The sequence below is a fragment of the Balaenoptera borealis genome (assembly GCF_965194805.1).
Source record: "Balaenoptera borealis genome assembly, chromosome: 14".
NCBI classification, from domain to species: domain Eukaryota; kingdom Metazoa; phylum Chordata; class Mammalia; order Artiodactyla; family Balaenopteridae; genus Balaenoptera; species Balaenoptera borealis.
In genome coordinates, this window is record NC_138875.1 from 66,144,502 (window position 1) to 66,170,508 (window position 26,007).

General features: G+C 59.4%; 1 protein-coding gene across 6 annotated transcripts in view; it reads right to left on the reverse strand.

Moving 5' to 3' along the window:
* The window catches only part of BCR (BCR activator of RhoGEF and GTPase), a 102,649-nt gene that overhangs the window by 2,671 nt on the left and 73,971 nt on the right, over positions 1-26,007 (reverse strand). For 2 of the 6 annotated variants that reach the window (XR_014234174.1, XM_082354141.1), the window contains exons 9-24: positions 24,355-24,476; positions 23,167-23,335; positions 21,885-22,004; positions 21,202-21,277; positions 19,774-19,878; positions 19,042-19,116; positions 17,597-17,694; positions 15,923-16,054; positions 7,885-8,065; positions 7,091-7,416; positions 5,022-5,081; positions 3,928-4,037; positions 2,502-2,641; positions 1,841-1,975; positions 970-1,075; positions 331-493 (exon numbers count right to left, since the gene is read on the reverse strand). Coding sequence is in view for 5 of the 6 variants with exons in the window: in XM_082354141.1 (XP_082210267.1) it covers positions 331-493; positions 970-1,075; positions 1,841-1,975; positions 2,502-2,641; positions 3,928-4,037; positions 5,022-5,081; positions 7,091-7,416; positions 7,885-8,065; positions 15,923-16,054; positions 17,597-17,694; positions 19,042-19,116; positions 19,774-19,878; positions 21,202-21,277; positions 21,885-22,004; positions 23,167-23,335; positions 24,355-24,476 (2,118 nt within the window). In the remaining variant the exon portion in view is untranslated. Of the gene's footprint in view, positions 1-330; positions 494-969; positions 1,076-1,840; positions 1,976-2,501; positions 2,642-3,927; positions 4,038-5,021; positions 5,082-7,090; positions 7,417-7,884; positions 8,066-10,319; positions 10,471-15,922; positions 16,055-17,596; positions 17,695-19,041; positions 19,117-19,773; positions 19,879-21,201; positions 21,278-21,884; positions 22,005-23,166; positions 23,336-24,354; positions 24,477-26,007 lie in introns of all 6 variants that reach the window. The other 4 variants (XM_082354143.1, XM_082354142.1, XM_082354145.1 and 1 more) reach the window with 4 other exon arrangements.

Genomic DNA, 26,007 nt, shown 5'->3' on the forward strand with positions numbered 1-26,007 from the left:
GACAGCGGCTCAGAGAAGAGGCCTTTCCAGCAGAGCCCAGGGCCTGGCGACCGAGGGCCCTCCTGGTGACACAAGCCCCTCACAGCAAGAGATCTGGTTGCCCCTGAAGGACGGCCAGGTGGGGCGGGCCCTGAGAAACCCCACAAAGGTGCAGAGGAAAAAGCAGTGGCCTGGGTCCTCCCCACTCCTCCCTGTCTCGTGGCCCTGGACAAGTCCCTCTCCAAACCTCGGACACCCATCCTGCACAACTCGGTGGGAACCACCGGCAGGATGCAGGAGGGGGCAGACAGAGGCCACCTGTGTCAGGCCGGGTGGCAACGGCCATCGTACCTGGGACATGACCTCCAGGGACCAGCTGTCGGTCATGGAGATGGGTTGGCTGGGGTTGGCAGGGAGCTTGCTCTCCTTGTCTGAGGGCCGGAGCAGCGTGGGGCCGAACACCGTGGCGAGGTTGTGCAGGGACATCTTGTTCACTGTCTCCTTTTCTGCCACCCTGCGGAGGGCCGAGGCAGAAGAGCGGGTGCTGCTGTGACACCACTTTGAGGATGGAGGTGGGCGGGGACCCAGGCCACCCCGGGAGGAAGGGCTCAGCCCCAGCTGTGCAGAAAGCAGACCCCACCCTGGCTCTTCTGGGTCAGAGGGGCCCGGGATGAAGAGCGTTCAAGGCCACCAGGTGGTGGGGCCGGTTCCGGGATGGATGTGGGGCGGTGGTGGGGCCGGTTCTGGGATGGATGAGGGGCGGTGGTGGTGGTGATCCGAGCACACCATTCGCCGTGGCAGAGAGGGATGGGGGTGGCAGTGGCTCTGGTACCCAGAGGGGATAACCACAGACTGGGGCAGGTGTAGAGAGAAGGCCCTGGGTTGCTGGGGAGTCTGACACCGGGGAGACAGCGGAGAATGGAGGACCCCCTCCCATTGCTGCCCTGGGGTTCCCGGAGCCCTGAGCCTCCACATAGGAGCTGGGGTTACCTTTTCAGGTGGTCCAGAAGGAAGAGGAATGTCAGCAGGTTGGCCTCCGGGAGTGACAGCAGCAGGTTAAGCATGCAGCTCTCCTTTGCCACGGGGTCTGAGAGAGCTGCAGGGGGCGGGGGGGCGGTTATTTCTCAGGGTCACAGCATGGGCTGGAGGCCTCTCCCAGGGCCCGTGTCGGAGGGCACAGGACAGCCCAGGGCCGTCACCGTCCTGCCTCACACAGCACTGGCCCCCACTGAGGATGCTGTGGTGGGAGCTGGGGTGGGGAGCCAGCCACCCTGGACGCCTTTTCTGAATCTCAAAGGGGTCAATGGCACCAAAGGGACCAGCGGCAGGAGGCGCCGGGCACAGCTGCCCTCCTGGCACACTCGGCCGTTCCCGCCTTCTGTTCGGAAGAGCCCAAGGCAGGGGAAGCCGGGCTTGGAATAAAGCAGGAAGAGTGACAAGCAGGAGGGCCGCGAGGCCCCAAGGCCCCCTCATCACATCACCCTGTGCACTCAGGGGGCCAGGTCCTCTGTTGAACGGCCCTGGAGGGAGGTGCGGAGGCCGCAGCTGCCCCATGCGCCAGTGCCCCCCACCCTCCAGGTGGACTAGGGGTCAGGTCGGGCTTGAAGCCCTGCTTGACGGGGCCAGGATCTAGGGTAGGTGAGGAGGACAGTGGCCTCCAGGACCCCGCACCCAGGCGTGTCCACAGCAGCGCCAGCTGCTGCAGCCTCTCGGGTGACTTGGAGGGACCGGGACAGCGGGCAGCCCGCTGAGGATGGGCAGAGGCCTCTCGGGACCGGCCTGGTTCTCAGTCCCAAGCCACATGCAGGGTTTGGGCTGAAACTCGGGTTCCCTCACCTCGCCCCTGACCCCCCTCACTCACCGATGCCCTCGGCGAAGTTGGGGTAGAACTCGTCGGTAAAGAGGGGCTCAGGCAGCTCTCGGAAGTAGAGCTTCAGCGTCCCGGCAATGGCATTCACGTCCATCTCGCTCATCATCACTGACACGTCCTTGTTGTCTGGGGAGAGTGCAGATGTGGAACAAGGCCCACAATGGACCCCGAGTCGCTTCTACCCTCTGAGCCACAGGCTGGGCCCATACTGGCCACCCAAAGGGAGCTGTAACTGTGGCTGGGCCCACACGTCCAGGGCTCCAGGCCAGGCTGAAGTCCCGGCTCTGCCCCCTTCCACTTCCAGGACCCTCTGGGGTCTCGTGTCCTTATCTGGCAATTGGGGCAGTTCCACCGGCTTCTCTGCAGCCAGACGCACTGACCCCTGGGCTTTGGTTGGCACCTCTTTTCCACTCCCGGCCAGGGGCAAGCAGGCGGAGCCCCGGTGCGAGATGGGGCCGTCCCCACGGAAGCCCCTGGTCTAACTCCGCAAGAGCCACGCCCGTGTGGTCAGGATGGGTTAAGAACTGGCTTGTGCAGAACCTCCTCCCACAGCGCCATTTCCTTCTCGTTGTGACATAAACGGGCACCCCAGGATCTTGGCTTGGGCACTGTGCCCACACCACCATCCCGCACTGCCCAGCCCGACACTCACTGACGTCAAAAGCCGCCTTCAGTGCCTGGATGTCGGTGGCCACTCCGGACACGCGGTAGATGCCCACTTCCTCCATGCCCCGGCGTTCGATCTCCTCCACGCACTGGCGCACGATGTAGGGCACCTTGGAACGCTCCCTCCTGCAGGGGAGGGGACGCCCTCAGTGCCTGGCAGCCCCTCAGTGGGGCTGATCCCCGCACCTCTCTGTACACCTGAAGCACCCAGGTTTGGGCACACCCAGAGCCTTCTGTGTGTTCTCCCTCTGTTCTGAGATCTCACGATTATCACTGCTTATATCTTATCGGGGCCTTTCCAACAGCTCCAGATGGCTGGACACCCTACAAGTCACACACGACCTTTGAGGGACAGTCAGGAGGCTTTTCTAAGTGAGGTCAGCCACTGGAAGTCAGCTAAAAGATCCCAGGCCCTGGGTTAACAGGTGACTGCAAGGGTCCTGGAAAGCGGTCTGGTCTCTGAGTCGGGTCAGGGGACCCGATCTCAGCCCTGCCCCTTACCTGCTGTGCGAGAGAAAAATCCTGACCCCTTCAGGCCTGGGGCAGAGGTGAGCCCTAAGCCCAGCAGGCAGCCCGGCCAGAGGACCAGCTCCATGGGGCTGCCTCACGCCCGTGCTCAGACTCCTGATTCTACACTTTTCTCTTCCACGTCCTAACAACGGACAATTCCAGCAGCTCCAGGCAGGACGCCGGGGTAAGAGCACTTCAAACACAGGAGACTTGCTGTCTGGAGGGTCAGCTTCAGTCTAGTTTAGTGACTGCATTCGGGAGCCCAGCAAAGCTCTGTCCCTAGACACTCTCACAAGCAGTGCTTCTCTGGGGTACCTGCTGACGGTGCTCTCTGCTCCCTCCCTGAGCCACCCGGAGGTGCTGGGGGGGGACGGCTGGGGTGCAGCAGGGAGCAGTGTTTGGACACAAAAGGTGTCCAGGGAGCATCTGACGCAGGTCCCCTGCCTGACGACCAGCGAGGTCAGGGCCCGGCCAGATTCCAAATCGGGGAAGCGAATGGATTCTGGGAGGAGGCGGCCTGTGTCCCTGAGAACTGCCCTCAAACCTACACACAAGCTTCTCCTGGCAACTGACCCGTGACAAAGGGGCAGGGTTTCCATCATTGAACAGGAGGCCTGATCGTGACAAATTCCGAGTGAGGGAAGAAAACCCTGCCAAGCGCAGCTCCACGGGCAGCACGGGAAGGGGGTGGGACACCCCTGAGCTTACGGGGACACCTTTCATGGTAAACACGGGAGGCAGCTGAGCACAGTGCTCCAAGGGCCTGGGAGGCGTCCCCGTGCAGTGACCGTGCACAGAGCAGGAGACCCACACCTGCTCTTTCCTCCAGAAACACCTGGGGAGGGGGCGCCCTCGGTCCTTGGGGACAAGAGACGCATGAGCCCCAACCCCTCACCACTCACTTGGTGACCACTGCGATCTTGACTCCGAAGACGCCCGTCTGTTTTCGGGAAGGCATCCTCTTCAAGCTGAACTCTCTGCTGGTGAACTTGACTGACAACTTCACTTCAATCTGCAGGTGGAGGGGACACGATCCTCTCACCCTCCTGGTCCTCACAGCCTGTGTTCCCAGGGGCCCCGGGATCTCAGCAATTCTTTCCACCCCCCACCCCCCGGGGCGAGCAGGGTAAGGTCCAGGTGGGGGGTGGCCCCTAGTCCAACTCAGCAAGAGCCAGGAATGGTCAGGGTGATCTAAGGACCAGCTTCTGCAGAACCTCCCCCAACGACCCCATTGCTTCTCTTTCTTATATAATTCTAACAACAACAACAAAACACTAGAGAAAAAGTATAGAGAATAATATAACAAAAAGATGAATTATCTATCAAATGGTAACATTTTGTCCTACATGCCCAGACCTTTTTTGGTGTGTGGTACTAGTTTTTCTTTTTAAGGTCTAAATCCTTCTGGGGCAGAGTGGCATGGACATATATACACTACCAAACGTAAAATAGATGGCTAGTGGGAGGCAGCCGCATAGCACAGGGAGATCAGCTCGGTGCTTTGTGACCATGTAGAGGGGTGGGATAGGGAGGGTGGGAGGGAGGGAGACGCAAGAGGGAGGAGATATGGGAACATGTGTATATGTATAACTGATTCACTTTGTTATAAAGCAGAAACTAACACACCATTGTAAAGCAATTATACTCCAATAAAGATGTTAAAAAAAAAATCCTTCTGGGGCACTGAAGGCTAACCAGGGGTCTTAGTTTCTACGGGCAGACCCCAGGGTCAAGGCCCTGTCTGTCCCCATGATGCCACTGGATTGCCATCTGAGGAGGGATGCTCAGTGCCTGGCGGGTGACTGCACTCCAGCCACCAGGCGGACTCCTGCCTGCACACAGTGATCCTGCCCCACGGTGCCTCTGCCTCCTCCAGCCACATCCCCCCTCAGACACCAGCTCAGGCTCAGCCTCCTTCCGACTGTTTTGGAAGAGACCGGGACCACCCCAGCCTTCGGCAGGAAGCGGGTGCCAACACAGCCCCATGGGTACATACCCCATTCATGGCGATGATGGTCCGCTGCCACTCTCTGTCCTGCAGGGCCTGGGGGTCCAGCTGAAAGCAAGGGGTCACGATTATCAGATGCCCTGGGGTCTGTGCAGAGGCCTGGCCGGGCAGCAGCCCAAGCCTGCTACTTCTCCATGTCTAAGTCGAATCGGAGCCAGACCCTGGCCGGCACCTCTATCCAGAGACCAAGAGGGGTCCTGAGAGAGGAGAGGACCTGCTAGAAGCCCCCGGCACCTCAGAGCCCTCCTGCCCCCAGACCTTCGCTGCCTGTAGCCTAGGCTTGCCCCCGGGATGTCAGCAACAGCTCGGGCCCTGTACCCTGCTCCTCTGGTCCCTTCCTAATGGGAGCTAACATCAGTGCTGGCAGCCCTGCCGTCCTGCTCCCTGCCCCCACCCCCGGCATCAGAGGTGCTTCATGCAGCTCGGAGGAGGCTGACAGTCGATTTAGACACACTTTGGGAAGCCCGATTTCAACAGCATCTTCCTGGGGGTATGTCATCCAAGAGCTGGGGACACTGTCCCGAGCTCTGGCTGTGGGAGCCCGTGCAGGCGGGGTCTCCAGTCCAGGCCGGGCCCATGGCTCAGAGTCAGGCCCAGAAGGACCCGGAGCCCAGCTCCAAATCACGCCACTGGCGAGGGGGCTGGACAAAGGCTCCCTGCAGCCCCTCTCGCTTCTATCCCATAGAGCGCTGTCCGAGCGCTGGTCCTCGGGACCCTGCTGTTTAGTGTCACCTGACTGTGCTGCTGTAAGATGCCCTGACCTTCCTGGTCAGGGTGCGTGTCCCCTGTCCACAAGGGCTCCATTTCCCCTGCTCTGGGGAGCACATGTTCTATACCAGCGGGTTGGGCTGGACGAATAAGCACCTGGGAGCTCTTGTTAAAGAAATACCTCCCCAGTCTCCGCAGAACTGACGGCAGCACAACCAAAAACTGCCCAGGTGATTCTGGTGTGAAGCCAGGTCAGGGAGCCACCATCCAACACCACATAACCTGGCACTCCTTGCACGGTGCCCCGGGATTTCATCGCTTGCTTTGGGTGATGGTTCATTTCTGCTACTAGAAAGCTGCTTAAGAGCAGGACCACACTTCATGATTGCTGCCCACGCGTGCACCCCACCCCAACATACGGCGGTACTGCGCACAGTGTGCTCAGGACAGCCATCACCTGTTTATCCACTGCAAGGGACCCGAGAGGAGACAGCCACCTGGGCCATGTGCAGGGGAGGCAGCTGGAAAGCGAAGCCCCGAAGCCCTACCTCTCAGGTGTGTGCACCCAGGCCCTCCCCCTGCCCCGGCTCGGCACAGAGGTCATCACAGGCACTCCTGGGGGTGAGCCTTCCTCACCTCCCCTCTAGATCCTACTGGGTACCATTCGCAAGGATCTGAAATGCATGGACAGACTGACACAGACAAACAGAGGGAGGCAGAGCATCTCCCTCCTGGGCCGTGTGGTGACAGGTTCTCCTTCTCTTCCAGGAGGGTCTCGGGAGCCACACTCCTGGGCCGTGGGGACCCCACCCTGAGGGGCAGGTCTGTGAGCAGAGAGCAGTCACAGAACACTCCCACACAGTGCTTCCCGACACCCAGCTGGGGTCACACCTCCTCCGGGGGAGGGTGCGTGCAGGGGGGTGACACCAGGGCCCTCACAGCTCTGGGGCCAGTGGAGCTCCCAGCTCTCAACCAGACCAGGTGTGGCGGGAGAGAAGGATGCACACTGCTGGTCCCTCACCCCCAACTCCCGTGTCCTGGCCGCCCAGGAGGGAAGGGGGCAGGCACGGTTCTTCCTGCTCCCAAGGAAAGGGACAGTTTCCCTCCACCGCTGGCAGTTGTAAACAGGGAGACATGGCAGCAGAAAGATACCTTTCCTTTCCCTCCAAAGAACGGTAATCACTAAGCCCCTCTCCCCTCCCCTCTTCCCAGGACAGAGACTGGCACACACAGCCCAGCCCCAGCCGACCAGCAGAGGGACAGGGAGGGGAACAGAGCCCGACACCGGACGGCAGGGACCCTGCCTGGCACCACCCACCCAGGAATCCCCGGCCCACCCGCAGGCCCACCTTGCTCTTGCACACGAGGCTTCGGATGTGTGTCCACAGGGCGGTGCCGCAAGCACACAGGTGCTTTTCGACAGAGGCCACCCGTCTCCGGCCTGCCCGGCTGGGGTGGAGGTACCGCAGGAAGCCCTGCAGGGCGGCTGCACACGGCGTCTCTCGCATCCTCAGCCCTGCTGCTTGAGGGGCTGGCAGCAGGGCAGGGGTGTGATGGACAGAAGCGCAATGGACAGGAGCGTGGCAGGGCAGGAGCACGATGGGCAGCAGTGCGGCGAGCTCCCGGCCTCCTCCACCTTTTGACCAGGCTTCTCGGGAAGCCCCGCCCCTGCAGTCTAGCCAAGGTAAAAGTTTCCCATCACCCCTGAGTTCTACTTTTTGTTTGTATGGGAAAAACACCCCCACCAGCAGCCTATTGGTTTTGGGAATTCCGATGCGTCATGATTTTCTCCGAAGCCCAGAAAAGCCAAGCTTCCTTCTCAAGTGGCTGGTTTCCTGTTGGTGACTTTGGAGGCACTGAGTAACCTGTGTCTGCCTGGCCAGTCTGCTTCAGGGCAGACGTGCTCAGGGGACCCCCGGGGACCCCCCCCCACCACCACCTCCCCGCAGCCAGTGACCCCATCACGGCAGGCACTGCCGGGGCTGGACTCGGGTGGGAGAACACCCCACAGCCCCCAGAGCACAGCCAGTCGGCCCAGTGACAAGGGGGTTTGGTGCCACCATCCTCCCCCAGCACCGACGTCCAGCCCCACCTCCACCAGGCCCCAGAGGCCGGGGCACGCACTAGCCCCCAGAGTGCAGACCTGGGCCACGGCGCTGCCCGGGCGGCTCCAGTGGGAAGACAGTCCCCAGGCTGGCTGGGCTCCAACAAACAAAGCGTGCTGAGCAGAGCGGAAGCAGCATGAGAATAACACAATGATGAGGCCGCGGCTCGGTTCCGTCCAGCCCCAAACAACACTCAAGGCTAGCACGCTCTCTCCTGGGCTATTGAAAGCACAGGGAAGTAAACAAGTGGGGACCATGGAGGGGAGAGGACTGGAAAACGGCAGTCGAAGGAAAACCCAGGGCCGCCTCACACCCGTCTTCCCAGGAGGAAGGTCCAGGTCCCCGTTTATCTCTCCTAGGGCTGGGCAAGGGGGGTCTCTGAGGAACAAATGTGGGCGGTAAGCCTGGTGGACGGTTGCCCCAAGGTCTGCCTGGAAGACAGCCCTGTGCGACTGGCCAGGGAGGCGGTGAGGATGGGGCAGGTGCTGAGGACCAGGCACTGCCCTGCCTGCTCTGTAGCAGACACGGCCAAACGGGTCACCGATGGACAACCCCGGGGCATCTTCTCACCCACCCCAGCTTGGGCGGTGGCAGGACCTGTCCAAAAAGGAAATGCTGTTCCCTCCTCACCAGCCTCATTGGAGACTGTAGTTTCCTCCGGGAAACTGTCAACATCCAGGACGGTCCAGCGGGGCCTCCCCAGCCCTCCCGACTGAGCCCCACGTGTCTGCACTGTAACCCACTCCCTGGAGTGGTCCCTAAGAGGGGACCAGAGACTCCGCCCACGAGGGGAATCTGCTCTCCTGCTTCTCCTCTCACTAGTCTATTCTCAGGAGCTCTATCCTCTACATCTTTAACTCCTTCCTGCCCTTCCCTGACCCCAACCAGGCCACAGCGCCACCCAAAAAGACAAAGGACAGCGCCAATCAAAAAGACAGATGGCAACAAGGGTCAGGGAGGATGTGGAGAAACAGGAGCCCTCGGACACCACCACGGGGACGTGAGCTGCTGTGGCCTTCCTGGAAAAGCATGGCAGCTCCTCACAAAGTTAACCTTGGCTGCCTGACCTGGCAATTCCCCTCCTGGGTCTCCACACAGGAAGGAGGAAAACATCTGTTAACACACAGACCGTGCACACATTCATGGAGCATTAACCATCACAAGCCCAAGCTGGAAACAACCCAAGTATCCATCAACTGGTGAATAGATGGATAAACAAAACGTGGCGTGTGGATACACGGATGAGATGTGGTCCAGCCAAAAAAGGAATAAAGTAAAAGCTCTATGACGGGGGTGACCCTCAAAAACATTTTGCTAAGTGGAGGAAGTCAGTCACGAAGACCACGTCATGGAGTATGGTTCTGTTTATAGGAAACATGCAGAATGAGCAAATCTATAGACAAAAAGCGGGTCAGCCCGGGCCTGGGGGTGGGAACAGGGAAAGGGTTTTGGGTGGATGGAAACATTCTCAAACAGGATTGTTGGTGATGGTTGTACAATGCTGGAAGTTACTGAAGATCACTGACTTACCTACTTTAAAGGGATGCTGTATGGTATGTCAGTTAACGAAAAAAAGATACTGGTTCCCAAACTGGACCACAATAGAGCCAAGGAGGGACTGGGTCCCAGCACCACTCTCCCCACAGTGGCAGAGATATGCTTCTTCAGGACAAATCCCAGGGAATCCGTACAAGGATGTGCTCTTGTGGTTTTACATGTTCACAACTTTTACAGTTGAACATCTAAAATCTTCCTCAAATGTTTGTGAAAAGCAATCACCACCCATTTTACAACACAGTCTCACCCCATTCATCTCTGACCAAACCCCCCCAACCGCACCTCCATCCCCAGGCGCATAGCGGCCCTGACACGGTGAACGGCCATGTGGACAGAATGTGGATGGTCCTGAGATGATCCTGATGGCAGGTGTAACTCGGGGACTTTGTGACAGGATCAGCTGCCCCCTCCCCATCTCCTTCCTGCCTGACGGGTCTCCAGGGCTCTTATCCACACTTTGGCTGGTGTGTATCTCTCCTGCTAGAATGCAAGCGCCCCGAGGACAGGGCCTCCTCTGTTTCATTCACTGTGGTATCTCTGTGCCCAGACATACATGCATATAATACGTAATGTAAACATGTACATACACAGTGTTGTGCAACCATCCTCACTGTCCATCTCCAGAACCTGCTCATCTTCCCAAACAGAAACTGCCTCATTAAGCAATAACTCTCTGTCCACCCCCACCCCCACAGTGGCCTCTATTCTACTTTCTGCCTCCATGAATTTGACTACCCTGGGTACCTCATTCAAGTGGAATCAGACAGTATTTGTCCTTTTGTGACTGGCTTATTTCACTGAGCAGAAGGTCCTCAAGGTTCATCCATGTTGTAGTGTGTGTCAGAACATCCTTCCCTTTTTATGGCTGCATACTATTCCACAGTATGGTCACGCCACATTTTGTTTATCTACTCACCAGCAGCTGGTGGATGCTTGGGTTCTTTCCAGTTTGAGGCTGTCATGGTCTGTGCTGCTGAGAACATGTGTGTACAAGTCTTGGTGGCACTTCCACATCTGGTGATGTTGCCAGGCACTCCCCTGGGCTCCTGGGGCACAATGGCCCAGAACTGGTGGTCGAATGGGGAGACTGACTGAGAGTGGGTATACCTCACAGCTTGGTGATGGCTGGAGTGTGGGTGCCAGGACGCCCCAAAAGGGGCACAGTCGGACCCCCTGGCCCATACCCAGTCCGGGTACAAGCTTCCCGGCTGAAGGAGAAGTCTGGGAAACCGTGTCCCACCCCGAGCCGGCCCCGAGCTGTAGTCTCAAATAAAGCGAGGGTCAAGCCAGACACCCGAGGCCCCAGTCTCGCCCATGAGGCTCACATAAGACATAAACATTAAAAAAAAAAAATCACTTCTGATGCTCCCATCAGAACCTGAGTTGTGAGCCGAGCAAGACACACACAAGAACAAGGGAAATGGGAGAAGGCAAAATTCTAGGACGTGATATAAAGAAGAGACAGGACATTGCACAGGGAAGTGAGAGAAGGAAAACTGAAGGAAGAAATTCACAACAGCGTGAGGCTCCACTTTCCCTGGGCTTTGCTGACCCTGGTGATGCCCCCCGCTCCCTACCCAGGACACGTTGGGGCACTGGGGCCCAGCGACTGGCCCAGCGACTCCTCAGATCACGGCACCCCGTACATCCCCATGAATCTGGCTGCTCTTGGAGCTTAGGATGTGGTCATCTCTACCCAGGGAACCAGTCCCTGAAGCTCCAGACGCAATGACCCTCAGTGAAGGCGTCTGTCCTGACTCCTCCCTCCTCTGACATAACTGCAACATCAAGGCCACCGGCTGCCCCAGGCAGGGCCTGCTCCGGCTCGAGGCCCGTCTGCAGCATCCTCCTTTCTGAGCTCTGGACCGTGAAGCCTGGGGGCAGCTGTCTTCTTGTCCTCGGGCTCCCCGGGGCCTGGCACACAGAGGCCGTCGATCACTAGGGTGGCACAGCGGGCTCCTGGGGTCTGAGGACAGACAGCTCGCTGAGCCTCAGATCTGGCTTGAAGAGGGAGCTCACTGGGTCCTCTACACCTGCCCGCAACGACCCCGGGGCCACGTCCCCACTGGACAGCCTGTCCCTCTTCCTTCCTCGTCACTGGCTGATGCTCTGAGCTAGCCAGCTCACGCACCCTGGGTTCTGGAGGGAGAGTCCCCCACCCTCCTCTCGCGGGGCCTCCGTCTCTCAGGGAGGGAAGCGGGACCTGGCAACTCAACCAGGACAGTCACCTGAAGAGCAGGGGCCGAAACCCGAGAGTCCAGCCAGCGGTTCCTGAACCCACCACTCACCAACACCAACAGGGGGGTAAAAACACATGGATCCAGAACCCTAACCTGGGGGACTGGGACCTAGCTCCCCAGATGATACTGACACCTCTGGCCCAGGCAGGTGTGTCCGATTTCCATCCCTGGCCCCTTGGGGCCCGCTGACCCCTGGCTGGCTCCCACTTCTCCATGGCCCCCCTCGGACACTCTGGGGTGCTGCACTTTCCCCCCCTCATGGGAAGGGCTCTCCACTCAGCTTCCGAGTTAAGGTGTGTACATGGGGCAGGGAGCACCTGGGGGATGTAGGCATGCGCCGCCCCCCCAACCCCGCAGCAGGACATGCAGGGCCACACACCCCTCGCACGTGGCCCGGCTCGGAGGGCACCTGGATTTACTGGGAAAAGCCCCAACTCAGGAAGGCTGGGCCCCGGGAGTCATGGACGCCCTCACCGAGGTGGACCCCCCATAGGAAAAAGGCATCCGTGGGGGAGGGGGAGGGAGAAAGAGGCCTGGCTGGGGTCCCAGGGTGTCGCTGGCATGACCACCCTCCCCTGACTTCCTTTCTTCTTCTTCCTGAGGATCCTGATTCATAAACAAGGTCCCCCCTGGCCGCCTACAGCCTGAGTCACAAATGCCCCTCCTGCCCCTCTGGGATCCCCCCCAGGGTGATGATGGCTCAAGGGTGGGGTTTCCCACCGTGTCTCCCAGGGAAGCAGAGATGAGGGGGCGGAGCCAAAGCCAGCCTTTTCCACTAACAACAGTGACGACAAATAATAATAATAGCAGCAGCTGACACTGAAGGCCCCCACGCACAGCTCCATGACTCCCACCCATTTACAGGTGAGGAAACGAGTTTGCGCAGACACAGCTATGACTCACCCCAGGTCCCAGGAGGTGCAGTGGGGCTGGGGGACTTGACAGTCTCTCCTTGGCTCAAATCTACAGGCTTCTCAGAGCTGCTTTCCAACTACAAGCATCCCTCATTTTTCTGTGCTCTGCAGATACTGTGTTTATACAAACTGAAGGTTTGTGGCAACCCTGCATTGTTAGATGCTGCTTGGCATATTTCAGCAATAAAGTATTTTTTAATTAAGGTACTTACATTGTTTTTTCAGACATAATGCTATTGCACACTTAGACTTCAGTACAGTGTAAACATAATCTTTATACACACTGGGAAACCAGAAAATTCACTTGACTTGCTTTACTGCAGTATATCTGAGGTATGCCTGTAGGTCTTGTCCCTGGGGCATGTCCTCAAGAGGCCAAATTTAGCAAGAATCCTGCTAAGTCAGTTTAGCAAGAATCCCCCATCCTCGCTCAATATCTAACCAACCTCGACATCTGACCAAGCTACTCATTCCCCACCGTTCCCTGGTGATGTCTGATCACCTGGGCCTGTCTTTAGCAAGAATCCCATTAGGTCGGCTTAGCCAGAGCCCCCTTGGCCCTGGTGTTATTTTACTACTCTACCATTATTGATGTTCTCAGTCATTTTCCATCTGCTCCCTGTCCCCCGGGGCGGTAAATTCCCACCTTTCCTTGTTGTTTTCAGAGCTGAGCCCCATCTCTCTCCTATTTCGACAGCCTCCTGGAATGAAGTCCGCCTTGCTGGTTTAACAAGGCCATGAATGTATTTTTTAACAGGGTCCACCCCTCCCCTGCTCCCATCTCACATCTGGGTCCTACTGTAAGGAGGACTGTCTGAGGAGCTCAAAGCACCATGGATGGGGAAGTGCAGGCTGGGATCAGACACTGGGAGCAGCAGGGACTCGGGGAGACGCCCCTCACCAGCCCCCTAACCTCACCGCTCACGTCTTCCCCAGATGGGGCAGGCACTCACCTGGTACCCCCTGACTGTCGGAGAACGCAAGTGTGAGCATAAGGAAATGTTTTGTTTACATCAAAATGTATCAAGGCAGAGGGTTTCCAAAGACAGCTTGACTCAGTAAAGGAGGAAAACGAGTGTCAGTTCTTTTCTCTTTTCCTTTCTGAGACCCTCGGTTACCCAGCAGCAGTGCTTAGAGGCCCCAGTTCAAAGCCCACCACCCCTGGGACCCCAGCCGTGGAGGGTGCAGATGACTGGCGTCAAAGGTTGGAGGAACCGGGGCCAAGAAAAGGAGCCGGGCACCAGCCTGTCAGCTCATCGTAGGCTGTGCAAGATGCGTGTGGGTGAGGGACGCCAGGGCTGGGGGCAGGTGCAGACACGGAGGGGAGTGGGAGGGAGCAAAGGGAGCCAGCCATCCTCGAGCAGCAGAGGTGACGACTAAGGACCAGAGTGATGACCGGCATGAGGCAGGTGCCTAAACACGGCGGCGCTCAAAGGCATCCTGCTCAGGGCATTCACAGAACAGCACCGTTTGGGGACCGCCCCAGCATCCATCAAGAACAAAACGGCCCAGCAGTGCGGTTGGAATCCATGGGATTCCACGTAAAGCCAGGAGGGTGGACAAGATCTATGTGGAAACACAAGGCTGGGTCTCAAGATCACTGCAGGGAGTCAATGCACGTGAGCCGCAAGGCAGTAAATATCAGGCAGCACCCACAGGTGCCAAGCTCACGCAGGGTGGCCCTGGTGGAGGGAGGGACCTGGCTGGCCACAGGTCCCTGGTTGGGACGCCAGAAGTGGGATGACTGATAAATCCTGGCCTGCCTTTCTGCTTTTCCACCCAGAAGCCCAGCTCTAAACCAAGACCCTAAAACTAGCCCAATGGAACCCTGGGCTGACGGGGAGCAAGGAGGGACCATCCCCTTCTCAGCCAGGATCGAAGCCACAGGCAGGTCTCAGGTCCAGGACAGCCGCCAAGCGACCCTGGACCAGGAGCCGGCCTTCGTGGACCATCCCCGCCCAAGAGGGGCCACGAGTCCTGCCTTCCCTGTGCCGGGCGAGGCTGCTGCCCTGCTCCCCAACACGCACCCCAACCTCAGTGGGCTCACTAGAGTGTCGTCCCGGACTGGTGTCCCCTCCCACCCTGGGCCGTCTCCACCTTAGGAGAGCCCAGCCCCAGGTGTCATTGGCTTCCTCTCCCTGTGTCTTTGTCTTGCCCTGTGGCGCCAGCTGGTGGGTGGGTGAGGGGAGCAGAACAGGGTGATCAGAGGGGCGTTTTTGCTTTCAGACCTGTTCTCAACGTACAGGGGTCCCTGGAGACCCTGAGCCATCAAATTCCCTAATAAGCTTCCAAGGTGGGGAAGCCAGCAGCGTGCACCTCCCAGGAAGCCAGCCAGCTGGAGTGGTGACTCCCAGACTTGCCAACAGAGATGACGAACTACCCAGGGATGAGTCACCCTTTCTCCTGTCATTCCTGCTGTGAGGATCTTCACTTCCTGCCCCAGGGAAGGGAGGCGGGACTTCCTGGAGAGCCCTGTCCTCTGACTGGCACCTGGAATGTCCAACCACTCCCCCACCAGGAGGCCTCATCCAGGGGTCCCGGGGCACCAGGGGGAGTGGGGAACAGTCAGGGCCCACCTCCAGGGCAGGGCAGGGAGGAACCCGCTTAGCTGGGTCCAGTAAGATGCCCCGTAAGGAAAGAGGGTACCGGGGCTTTCTCCATGGGCGGCAGAACCGTGCAGGTGAGGCTGCAAGAAGCGCAAGGCAGGTGGTGCAGCTCCTGTCTGCCAAGCAGTGCGAGAGCTGGGGGGTGGGGGTGGGGTGCTTCCAGGGCCTGGGTAAACTGGAAGGACTGAGGGCCCGAATGGCTTGGACCCCTCGCTGGTCTTGTACAGACACTCCTGGCCCACCAGGGGCTCCTATGACAACTCCAGGGGGGGACCTGTGCCCCAGGAGGGATGCAGCTGCACCCCCTGGAATCTGAGTCTAGAAGCCAGAGAGGGGATGTCAGGGAGGTAGACTCAGACTCTCATGCTTTTCCAAGAAGAGGAAGCTCCTAATTGCCAATTGCAGCCCAGGGCACCAACTCAGCGGCCTGCCTTGGGGTCTTCCGGAAGCCATGGAGGCACTGCAGCCCCACTGGAAAAACAGGTGGATCTGAAATTCCTTTGGGGACGAGACGGGGCATGACAGACACTCAGATAGAGGGGCAGAAAAGGACCCACGAAGGTGCCAGCCCAGGTCTCCCACAGCGGATGATTCAGAGCCAGGCCTGCCTCACCCCCATCTCAGTGTCCCTGAGTGTCAAGTGGGGAAGAACACAGAGCATCTGGAGCTGGGGTGAGTGTGTCCAGGGCCGGGGGACGACTACATGGCAGTGGTGGGGGCAGACAGGACCCTGCAGGGAGCAGAGGGCGGCAGCCTCACCTGTACCTGGCCCTTCCCCATGATCCTGTCTGCACTCTCGCCGTCCTCCTTGGTGATCTTGCTTTTGTTGTAACACTTCTCGTAGCACAGTATCCTCAAGGTCTGTGAGCCTTCCAGCTCGATCTCAAACTCCTGTGGCCCCGAGAGAGAAGGAAAGCCCCGAGTTAATTGGGGGGTCCCCGGCGAGTGGGGGTCAGTGCTGCCGGCTGAAGGGGCCTCTGAACCGCGGCTCCTGCACAGACAGCTCCCGAGCTGCCCCGGGAGGCCCCGCGTCGAGACTCTCCTCACTTTCGTCCCGCGATGCAGACCCTCGGAAGCCACTTCCCTGTGAGCATCACACCGTGGCCCAGTCTGGATGCTTCTGGAAGCTCTGAGCGCCTCTCAAACCTAATCCAAGCTCCTTAAGCCAGCATCTCACAGCGTGGTCCCCGCACCACCTGCACCAGAAGCTCTGGGGTGCTGGTTACAAATGCAGACACTCTGTGGGCTTTGGGGCATGTGTCCTCGGAGGTTCACCAGTTACGACAAGTGCCCCACTCTGCTGAGTCAATAGTCGGGGGGGGAGGACAGGGACAGGGGGACACGGAAAATCTCTGTCCTTTCTGCTCAGTTTTGCTGTGGACCTAAAGCTGCTCTACAAATAAAGCCTATTTGAAAGGGGGGGAAAAAAAATCGATCCAGGGAGGCAACCTAGGCGAGAGAGGGACCTGGGAGGAAAGAATTCTCCCGTAGGTTTTCAAGGTGTCTACTTTCTCCTCCATCACCCCTATGAAACCTTCAGTAACTGCTGCATTTCACACCAGTGCTTTTGCAGGCATGGGTTCTTGCTGGGGAAGCAGCAGGGAGGGGAGAGCAAATATTTCTGAGCCTGAATAGGGGTAGGGAGGGTGTGTATGCCCAGAACCTGTGAGACCCTGGATAATCCATACACACACAGCCAGGGTGGCCGCCGGGTGGCCTGATGCTCTGAAGCTCCCCCCACCCCATGATCGGTCCCTCGAGCCCCGAGGGCTGCCTCACACCAGAACCCTCTGCATAGTATCCAGAGCCCTGCCCTTGTCGCCTCTGCTGGGTCACGGCCCTCTCGCTCTCCGCAAAGCCTCCTTCGATGGATCCACCTGGCTGTGATCCCCCCTTGTCACAGCAGACACCAGCCCTTTCCGAATGGGCACCCAGAGCTATAAGGACCAGGTAGTCCATTGGCTCCCCGTGCCCCAGTCCTATGGAGGCGGCACAACTAATAATCACAGGAGTGATGCTGAGAAAAGAGACTGGGGTTCCCTCCAGCCCAGCGAGGCCCCCCCCACACAAGCAGAGCCCCAGCTTCCGGACACTGAGAGGGTCACAGAGCCGAACGCTCATTCCAATTTCTGAGGAAAAACGCCATGGAAACCTCCCAAGGAAACACTGAGCAATAACAAAGGCCTTAGTAACAAGAAGCCCTTCTAAGTTCTTTTTCCAGATGCTTCACCAGCAAAACAAGTTTCTTTGTAACTGGGGGGAGGGGAGTGGAGAATTCTCAGGAACATGGAGATAAAATCTCTATCTCTTGGCATGCCCGGTCCTCCAGGAGATTCCGGGAATGCTGGCACCGTTGCCTGCGGGGAAGCCCTTGGGGGTCACACTCTCTCCCTGAAAGATGTTCCTCCTGATCACCCAGAAGTCGGGCCTCACCTCATTCCAGTTGGGCTCAGCCGTGTCCCTGTAGACGCGTGTCTTGGCTTTATTTACAAAGTAGCCAAAGGAATCCACCTCCAGGGTGCAGTACAGACCTGCAGAAGAGTGACACAGAGAGGGTGACCATGCTGTCCCTTATTACCAATGTTTTTTATAAAAGCAGGTGTTATTTTCTAAATCATAAAAAACAGTCTTGGTTTTATTTTTGTCTTGTTTTTTTTGGCCGCACAGCATGGCATGTGGGATCTTAGTTCCCCGACCAGGGATCGAACCTGTGCCCCCTGCAGTGGAAGTGCGGAGTCTCACCCACTGGACTGCCAGGGAAGCCCTTGGTTTTCTTTTTAAAACAAGACACCAAACCAGTGGCCGGCAAGGTTAGCAGCACCTCACAACAGTGTGCAGGGAACCGGCACCTCTCAGAACATTCGCTCCCCTGCTCACTGACAGCAGCTCGGTGCTGGGAGAAAAGTGGGTGCAGGGGCGTGGCGCCCATCAGTGTACTAATAAAGTTAGTACAGGGTAAAATGAAAAAGTATTTGTATTCAGACTTATTCACCTCTAGTTAGTGAGAATTTATTCAATAGTTATTGTGTTCCATTCTTTTTTGTTAAAAAATGTCTTTACTGAGGTATGAATTGTATACCTTAAAGTTTACCCACTTTAAGTGACCAATTCAATGCTTTTTGGTAAGTTTACAGAGTGGTGTAATCACTACCACTATCCAATTGTAGCACATTTCCATCACCCCTAAAAGATCTCTTATGCCCATTTCTCCCATTCAACCACAAATCTGTAAATTTGTTTTTTATGTCTATCTGAATCTCTTGCTCATTTTTTAAAAACGGGGTTGTCTCAAGCATTGCGTTGTAAGAGTTCTCTATATATTCTGGATACAAAGCCCTGATCATATATACACAGTTTGTAAATATCTTCTATCTTGTGACTCATCAGGGATTTCTTGTTTGGTTTTGTAGCAACGGTGGGAAGGTCAGCAGAACGGTGCCTGCCCTGTGTCCTCCTCCGAGGGACCCTGAGAACTTGGTGCCAGGCTGACAGGTGAGCGTGTGCTGTACCTGGGCTGAAATGCAACCAGCCCTCACCACTCTGACAGCTCAAGTGGTTGGGAGAGGTGCCCCCCCTCTGCTGGCCAGGGTCAGGGTGCTGGCCCTCAGCCTCCTGGCTTCCTAGCAACCTAGGCAGCGTTTTCTGTCTATAGCAAACCCCAGCCCCTGCAATTGCAGGACTCGCCTGCAGGGGGCAGCTCCCCAGCTCGCAGGGTCTGAGCCAGGCGCCGGCAACGGCAGGGTCCACCCCAGGGAAAGCAACCCCACACCCAGTGGGCGTCAGCCAGCACCGCACCTCCCGGCGGTCAGCTGCTTCTCTGGTCCCCGCACCCTTCGGCTCAGTGTCCGGCCGCCTTCCTCCCCAACCCAGCTGCTTACTAGAACTCTGCTTAAAGCCAGTGGCGGAGTGGACGATGACATTCAGGAACCCGTACAGCCCAGGAGATTCATCATCTGTGCGAGAGACCAGAGAGGTGAGCATCCGTCCTCCTGGGAGAAGCAGGCAGGTGACAGGTTCTGCTTCAAGGTGACCCTCATGGGGGCCCATGTGACTGTCACTTGCTTAGCAGGGGACAAGGCAATGTCAGGAGCAGAAACACACCCATCGTGGCCTCTGTCTCGGGGACCTTAGGATCTAGTTGGGTTCACAACTCGGGCAAACCAGGGACCGAGAAGAGACGTGACAGGTTCTCGGGACAGGAGAGGGGTCGGGGAGCATGCCACGTGGATGGGGTGTGTGTGCCTGAGTGTACAAAGCATACCCCTGTGTGTGGCTGCATGTGCATGAGTGTGTGTAACAGTGAACGCAAGATGCAGCACAACCACAGGTGGGGGCGGGCGGCACCAGGCTGAGTGGTGGGCGGGGGGACGGGGAGCGGGACCCAGAGCACAGAGGGCCTGAGGAGCGGCTCGGGACTTGGGGCCAAGTCATAGGTCTTCTCAGCCACCCGGTGGCCGCCACCTGGGAGCGACCACCCCTAACCCATCCCGTCCACACCCTGGAGAGGCTGACAGGCCCTCAGGAGCACACCCAGCCTTGGAATGGACGTCTCTGGTCCCAGGATGGCACTAACAGCAGAAAGGGACAGCGGCCTGGGGGGCACAGCCCACCTTCTTTGTTGATGGTCAGTGGGATGCTGTGGACGGTCTGAAGCTTGACGCATGAGTTGGTCAGCATCTGCAGCTCCACGGACGTCAGGGAGAAACTCTTGAAACCTGAGATGGGGGCAAAGGCGCACCAACTGGTGAGTCTGCCCGGCTCTCGGACTCCCCAGGACCCCCATGGGGTGTTCTCAGACGTCCCCCCACTGGGTCCTCAGCACACCCTGGTTAGGAGGACCACAGGGGCCACCTGCTCCCAGGCAGGAGCCGGTAAGGGGCAGGTGAGGCATGGCCCCGGGGGGACCAGGCTAGGCTCAGAGGGTGGGAGGAATCTTTGCACAACGCTCACAAACACAGGGCCGCCCACCACCTTGGCACGACCTCAAGGCGGTTGCGAGGGGGTGATCTGGGGCACCTTCCTGTGGGGCTATGTCCCCTGCGCCCCCTCCTCTCCACCAGGTGGGGAAAGGGGATTATTTCTGAGCAGACAAAACATGCTGTAAATGGTCTGGGCCCCTGGTTACAACAGGACACCTGGGACAGGAACTCTGGCAGGGCCCCAGGCACTGGCCATCAGAGTCACCAGGAGCGCCCGTCCTGCCCCCGGAGGCCAGTGGCACTGGGGTCTCAGCACAGGCATGAATGACAACCCTGGGGGGACAGGCGCTCAGGACAGGGCAGAGGCGTGCGGAGCCCCCAACCTACCTTGGGGGGCACACAGGGCACACGCGGAAACTTTTTAGCAAGGATGGCTCGGGAATCCCAAACCGTATGGCTGGGGGCGGAGGAGGGAACCGGCAGCTGCAGCCCCAGGACCTGGGGCAGGGTCTGCCATCCCACCCTGAAGGCTGCCAGGCAGGACGGGGCAGCTCTGAGCTGAGCAGAAGGAAAGAACTGCTAATGGAGGGAAGCGCCCAAAGAAGGGGCCATCCAGAGGGGAGTAGGCGCCCTGTCCTGACAGCGGTCAAGCACAGGGGAGCAGGGCCAGCACAGTGTGGCTGCCCAGGTGGGCCCAGTCGAGGGCCGTATGGCATCAGCATCTGCTGGGGTGTGTGGCAGGCCTGGGGGGAGGCAAGGCGGGTGGGCCACGTGCGTGGCAGCCTCGGAAAGGCAGCAGGGGTGCAGGGGGGCCCCCGGGGGCAGGCAGGGAATTCAGAGTAGGGAGGTCCAGAATGCAGGCGGGAATTCAGAGAAGGCCAGAGGAGGGGAAGGGGGTTCATGGGAGGAGGTCAGAGGGCAGGCAGGGGGGCACAGAGGGCAGGGGGCCCTATCAGGACAGCCCCTCCCCCATTATTTCCCGTATTAGGGCTCCACGGCACATCTCACTTGGATAAGAGTTCCACTGTCCCTTGGGGAAAACAAGGTTTGAGACCATGGGAGGTGACCATCCAGCCCTGACGCTCCTGAGCCCACGTCCTGGGCGCAAAGGCCACTCACATTTCTTCTGCTGCTCCCGGATGTTCTCCCTCCACTCGGCCCGCTCATAGTCGGATGAGATCAGGAACGTGTAACTCTGGGCGGGGGGAGAGCACACCCGTTATCTCCACCCCGGCTGAGCGGGCGCCCAGTGGATCCAGGGCTCCGTCCTGGTCACCGCGTGGAGCCCGCAGCACGCCCACAGGAGGCACGAGCATCTCCGTGCTGCAGGCCGGCCGAGCTGGGGCGGCTGTGCTCACAGCACTGCTCGTCCCTCCCTGCACCCTCCGCCCCTCCTGCTGCGCCTGGGTCAGGGCGTGACGAATCAGAGTGTAGGGCCACCCAGGTCACCAGGTGGGACCTGCAGAGGGGAGGGCTGATGCCCACAAGCCGGGCCCATGACGCAGAGGCAAGGCTCCCGCAAAGCCCACCGGCTGCCCCCCACCGGCTGCCCCCTGACAAGTGCGTGATGCCCATGGAGGGAAAGGTCCCGGCTACAGAGGCAGCAGAAGCCACTCAGGAGAGAAGCTGTCTCTCTGGCCCAAGAGGTCCCGGACAGCATTCCTGCACCGAGGGCTGGGTCTGCACAAACCTGCAAGCCCCCCGCCCTATTGAGACTCCCTGGAGACCCCACCACCTCCCAGCCATGGGGGCTCCGGCCCAAAGCCCCAGCGAGTGGCCTGTGTGCCACGCTGGGCGCTCACCTTGCCGTTGCGGCTGTGCACGCGGAAGGCCATGCTGGGGGACATGAGCAAGAGCAGCGACTCCTGCTCTGAGAGCTTCTTCCTCAGCCTCTCGATGGCCTTGCTGCCCTTGTTCGCTCTCTGTGGGGAGAGGGCACGGTCACGTTTCCAGCTCTGGCCCAGCGCGGCCCGCTCCCGCTCTGCCTGCCCCACCACCCCTGATGCTTGGTCGGTGGAGGACGGGAGACCGTCTGGCGGCCCAGCGTGGACAGGGTCTCGGCCACAGCGTCCAGGCCCGGCATAGGCTGCCGGACGTGCTCAGCCCATCCTTCTTAAGGGATTAAGTTCTTCCTCTCACAAACCTCCCTTTTTTCACTTGCTCCAAACTTAGACAATGTGAAGGGGCCTGTCGTGACCCCAAAGGCCCCTCCCTGCTCCCGGATCTGCCACATTTCAGCATCAGGTCCCCCGGGAGTGACTGCGAGGGTCCTGATGGAGGGTGACATGCACCCCCAGGACCTGGCTGGGAGAATCCTCCCTGCCGCGTGTCGTGTTCCTCCCTCCTGAAGCCCTCTGTCCCCGGGGGAGGCTGTGCTGCCTGCCACTAGGCAGAGGGCACGGCTCGGATGGGTGAGTGGTGGCAGAGAGCTTGACAGCCCCGCGGATGCAGCCCTGGCTCCCCTCTGCCTCGGGACACTCTGCCATGGGGGCCACGGGTCCGTCGGGACGAATAAACAACCCAGAGTTCACGCCGGTCCTGGGGCTCCTGTGCTTTCCTCATCCTGCGGGGTTTGCAGTACAGAAGGCTGGGTAGGGTGAGGGCTGAGAAGGACCCCTGTCCTGCTGCACCCACCTCAGCTGGGTGTCCCTGAACATCAACCTTCTGGGGACCCACTTTGTCTTTGGCCACCGTGAGGCACCCGCTCTGGCCTGGGCTGACCCTACAGGCGAGGGGTTCATCCTCACTGCTCCTCCAGAACACTGTTCTTCTCCAGAAACAACCAGGGGCCTGCTGGGTGCAGTCCAGAACCCCTGGAGGGGCCGTGTTTCCCCCCAGCCTGGGATTCGCTCCGGATCAGGGCAGTTATAAGAGGGACAGAGGGGCACCTCCCCCCACCCCATCCTGGAAGGCTCCATGCCTGATGGGAGGCCTGGCACTGAGAGGGCTCACTGGGGTCCCAGCAGGTCCCAGAGACCAGCAGTGGGGTCAGATGCCCTGCAGAACTCGCCCGCCTGCCAGCCTGAGGGGATGCTGCCCACTCGAGCTGCAGAGCCTGGCCTGGCACCACCCCCCCAGCCCCACCTTCTCTCTCTGGATGTCACTCTTGATCTGGGAGATCTTGATCTTCATGGCATCCAGCTCCTCATCCAGCACCAGGGGGATGTTGGGTGCGGCCTCCGAGTCATCTACTGTCTGGAAGCTGAGATCCGTGAGCGGGATGTACCATTTGCAGTCGTATTGCTGCGTTTTGCTGGGTGGGGGGAGGGGCAGGTTAACAGGCTGACCACCTTCCTTTGCTTAAGTCACTGCTTTCGACACTGGGGAACCCTAAGTTCATGGCCACGAAGTTTACCTGACCTTCAAACTCTGCTCATGGTCCCTGAGACAGGCTGGGATAAGGCCACAGGCAGACACTGGCGACCCAGCCTCGGTGACCCCTGGGGAGGGGCATTGTGTACGAGTGACCCAGGCCCCACGGGTCTGACAAGCCCTCATCCACCCCACTCTGTGCTGACGGTGGTGGCTCATAGGCTCCCTGACGCGGGAGACCACCTAGGCCGCCAATGACAGTCAGGACAGGACTGCAGACACGTCCAGAGCTGTAGAGTTTGAGGGGCTGCAAATCTATCCGGTGTAATCCCTCCCTCGACAGATGGGCAAACCAAGGCTCTCTTCTGATTAAATCCACTCAGTGTGGTGATGGCAGAATGGGGTGAAGAGCCCAGTTCTGGTTCCTCCCAACGTGACCTTCTTTCCTCCATTCCAGCCACTGCCTCCCCCCTCCGGCCCCCCACTGCTGCAACCTGTGTGGTCTGATCCCTGGGGGTTTGGGTGGGGTCTGCAGGCCAATGCTGAGAATCACTTAGAAGCCACCATGATCTCGGGAAGACAAAATGTAGGGATCACCTAGTGATGGCCTCCGAGGACAGGGGAGGGGCAGCCAGTGCCCATCCCCCACCTGCACCAGACCCTGCAGCCCCCTGACCTGTCTGGGTCACGACATGACAGCCCCCCAGTAGCACCTGAAGTCATAGTCAACAGCCTGGTCACCCACCCAGACCCTGAATGTCTCCAGATTCCTAATGATGAACTTTGACCTTGAGCCTGGCATCACGTCCAGTTGGAGACAGAATGTAGCTTAACAAGAGCAGCCTGGCAACAGGTTACGACCTCTCGAGGCTCACTGGAAAGAACACCAGGTCTCCTCCTATAGAAACCACCCCATACCCCGGGGACCCTCCTCTCAGCTGGGGCCGCACGGTCACTCACCCTCCGCTCTGCTTCTTGAGCTTGGTGCACAGGAGCAGGTCAGTGAAGAGGAAGACGTGCCGCAGCTTGCGGGCCCCCTCCACCAGCTCCACCATGAAGCTGTCCTTCAGCAGCTGCCGGTGCTGCAGGGGCGGGGAGGGTGCTGGTCAGGGCAGGGGTGGCCTGGGCCTCCACTCCCCCCACCTCCAACCCTCACACCCACTTCCCAGCGCTCCTTCCACCTCATCCACCCGCAAACACACACGCCAAACGCCTTGCTCTTTGTTCATCAAAGTTCCCAAGCCCCAGACAGAGTCACGGCCACTGGCCTGGAGGCCGGAGGGAACATTGCAGCCAAGGTGACGGGAGAGCCCCTCTGAGCAGGGCGGCCCATACATCCCCAGGACAGGCCTGGAGACCCAGGCAAGAGGCTGGCCACGTGGAGAGGGGATGTTCTCGTATGGGGACCGTCAAGGCTCAGGTAACAAGAGCTTGGTGCTCGGCCTAGAGGGTAAGGGGGGAGGAGACGGGCCGGGAGAACTCCGAGAGGGGGCGGTCACGCTAAGGGCTGGGCCTGGATCTGAGGGCATCAGGAGGCCGGGCAGGGGTCCCCCAGCTGGGACCCCACATTCTAGTCCTTCTGAGGTCAGTGCCCACTGATAGGCAGGGGCCCACATAGGGGTTTTATACCTCTGATGCCCACCCCTGACCCTGAGGCATCCTCGAAGGAGCAGGGAGACTAGAGGCACCAGTCACCAGCAAGCCCTGTGCCTCTCTGCCCCTGGGGGCTTCATCTGAAAGACAAGGGATGGTCCATGGCTCACAAGTTTCCAGGGCACATGGAGGTAAGTCGGTAATTCAGCTGGCAAACAGTGCCCGCCACCTCATCCGGGCTGGCGCTGTGCTGTGCCGAGGACACAGAGCCAGGATGAGAGGCTGCCCCATGCACACCCCGGGTGTGCTGTGCCAGCACGTGGCCTGTCATTGGATGTGACCCTCCTGCTGTGGGTGAGTCCTCGTGCCCACTTCGAAGATGAGAAGCCTAAGCCTCAGGGAGCTCCACCATCCACCCCAGGCAGCACAGGGAGCGAGCGGGGACGCTCAGGGGTCTGTGCCCAGGAGGAGAGAGACCAGGTGCTCATCGGCGACCCTGCCCGCCTGGCCTCAGGGAAGGACCCCCAGAAAGGGCAACTCCCCACCCCTCTCTGTGATGGCCTGGGAAGGGTCTGGAGGGTCAGGCACACACACCACAGGGGGCAAAGACCCACAGTGTCTCCCTACCCCTGTCACCCCCCGCCCTCAACACCCTCCCCCCCAGCAGGTCTGGGGACCTGGCTCCACTGCCACCTGCCGCCTGAGGTTCTTATCAGGGAGCCTGTGCCTCCCTGAACTCCCCCCATACTCTCAGCAGGAGCCCCCCAGAAGCAAATGCAGCCTGGGCCAGGCCCCCCAACACTCCCACATCACCGTCATGCGCAGCTCGGCTCACAGCAGCCAGCCAGGCCCTGGCACGGAGACTGGATGATTTACATGGGAGCCGCCAGTGCCAACCAGACCATAAGTGGGAGGGCAGGAGGGCTGCCCACGTGCCCAGGTCGTGACCCATCGTCACTGCCCTCCCCCGCCTGCTGTGGGCATAGGCAAGCCCCGCGTCCGCACCCATGGGAAGCACAG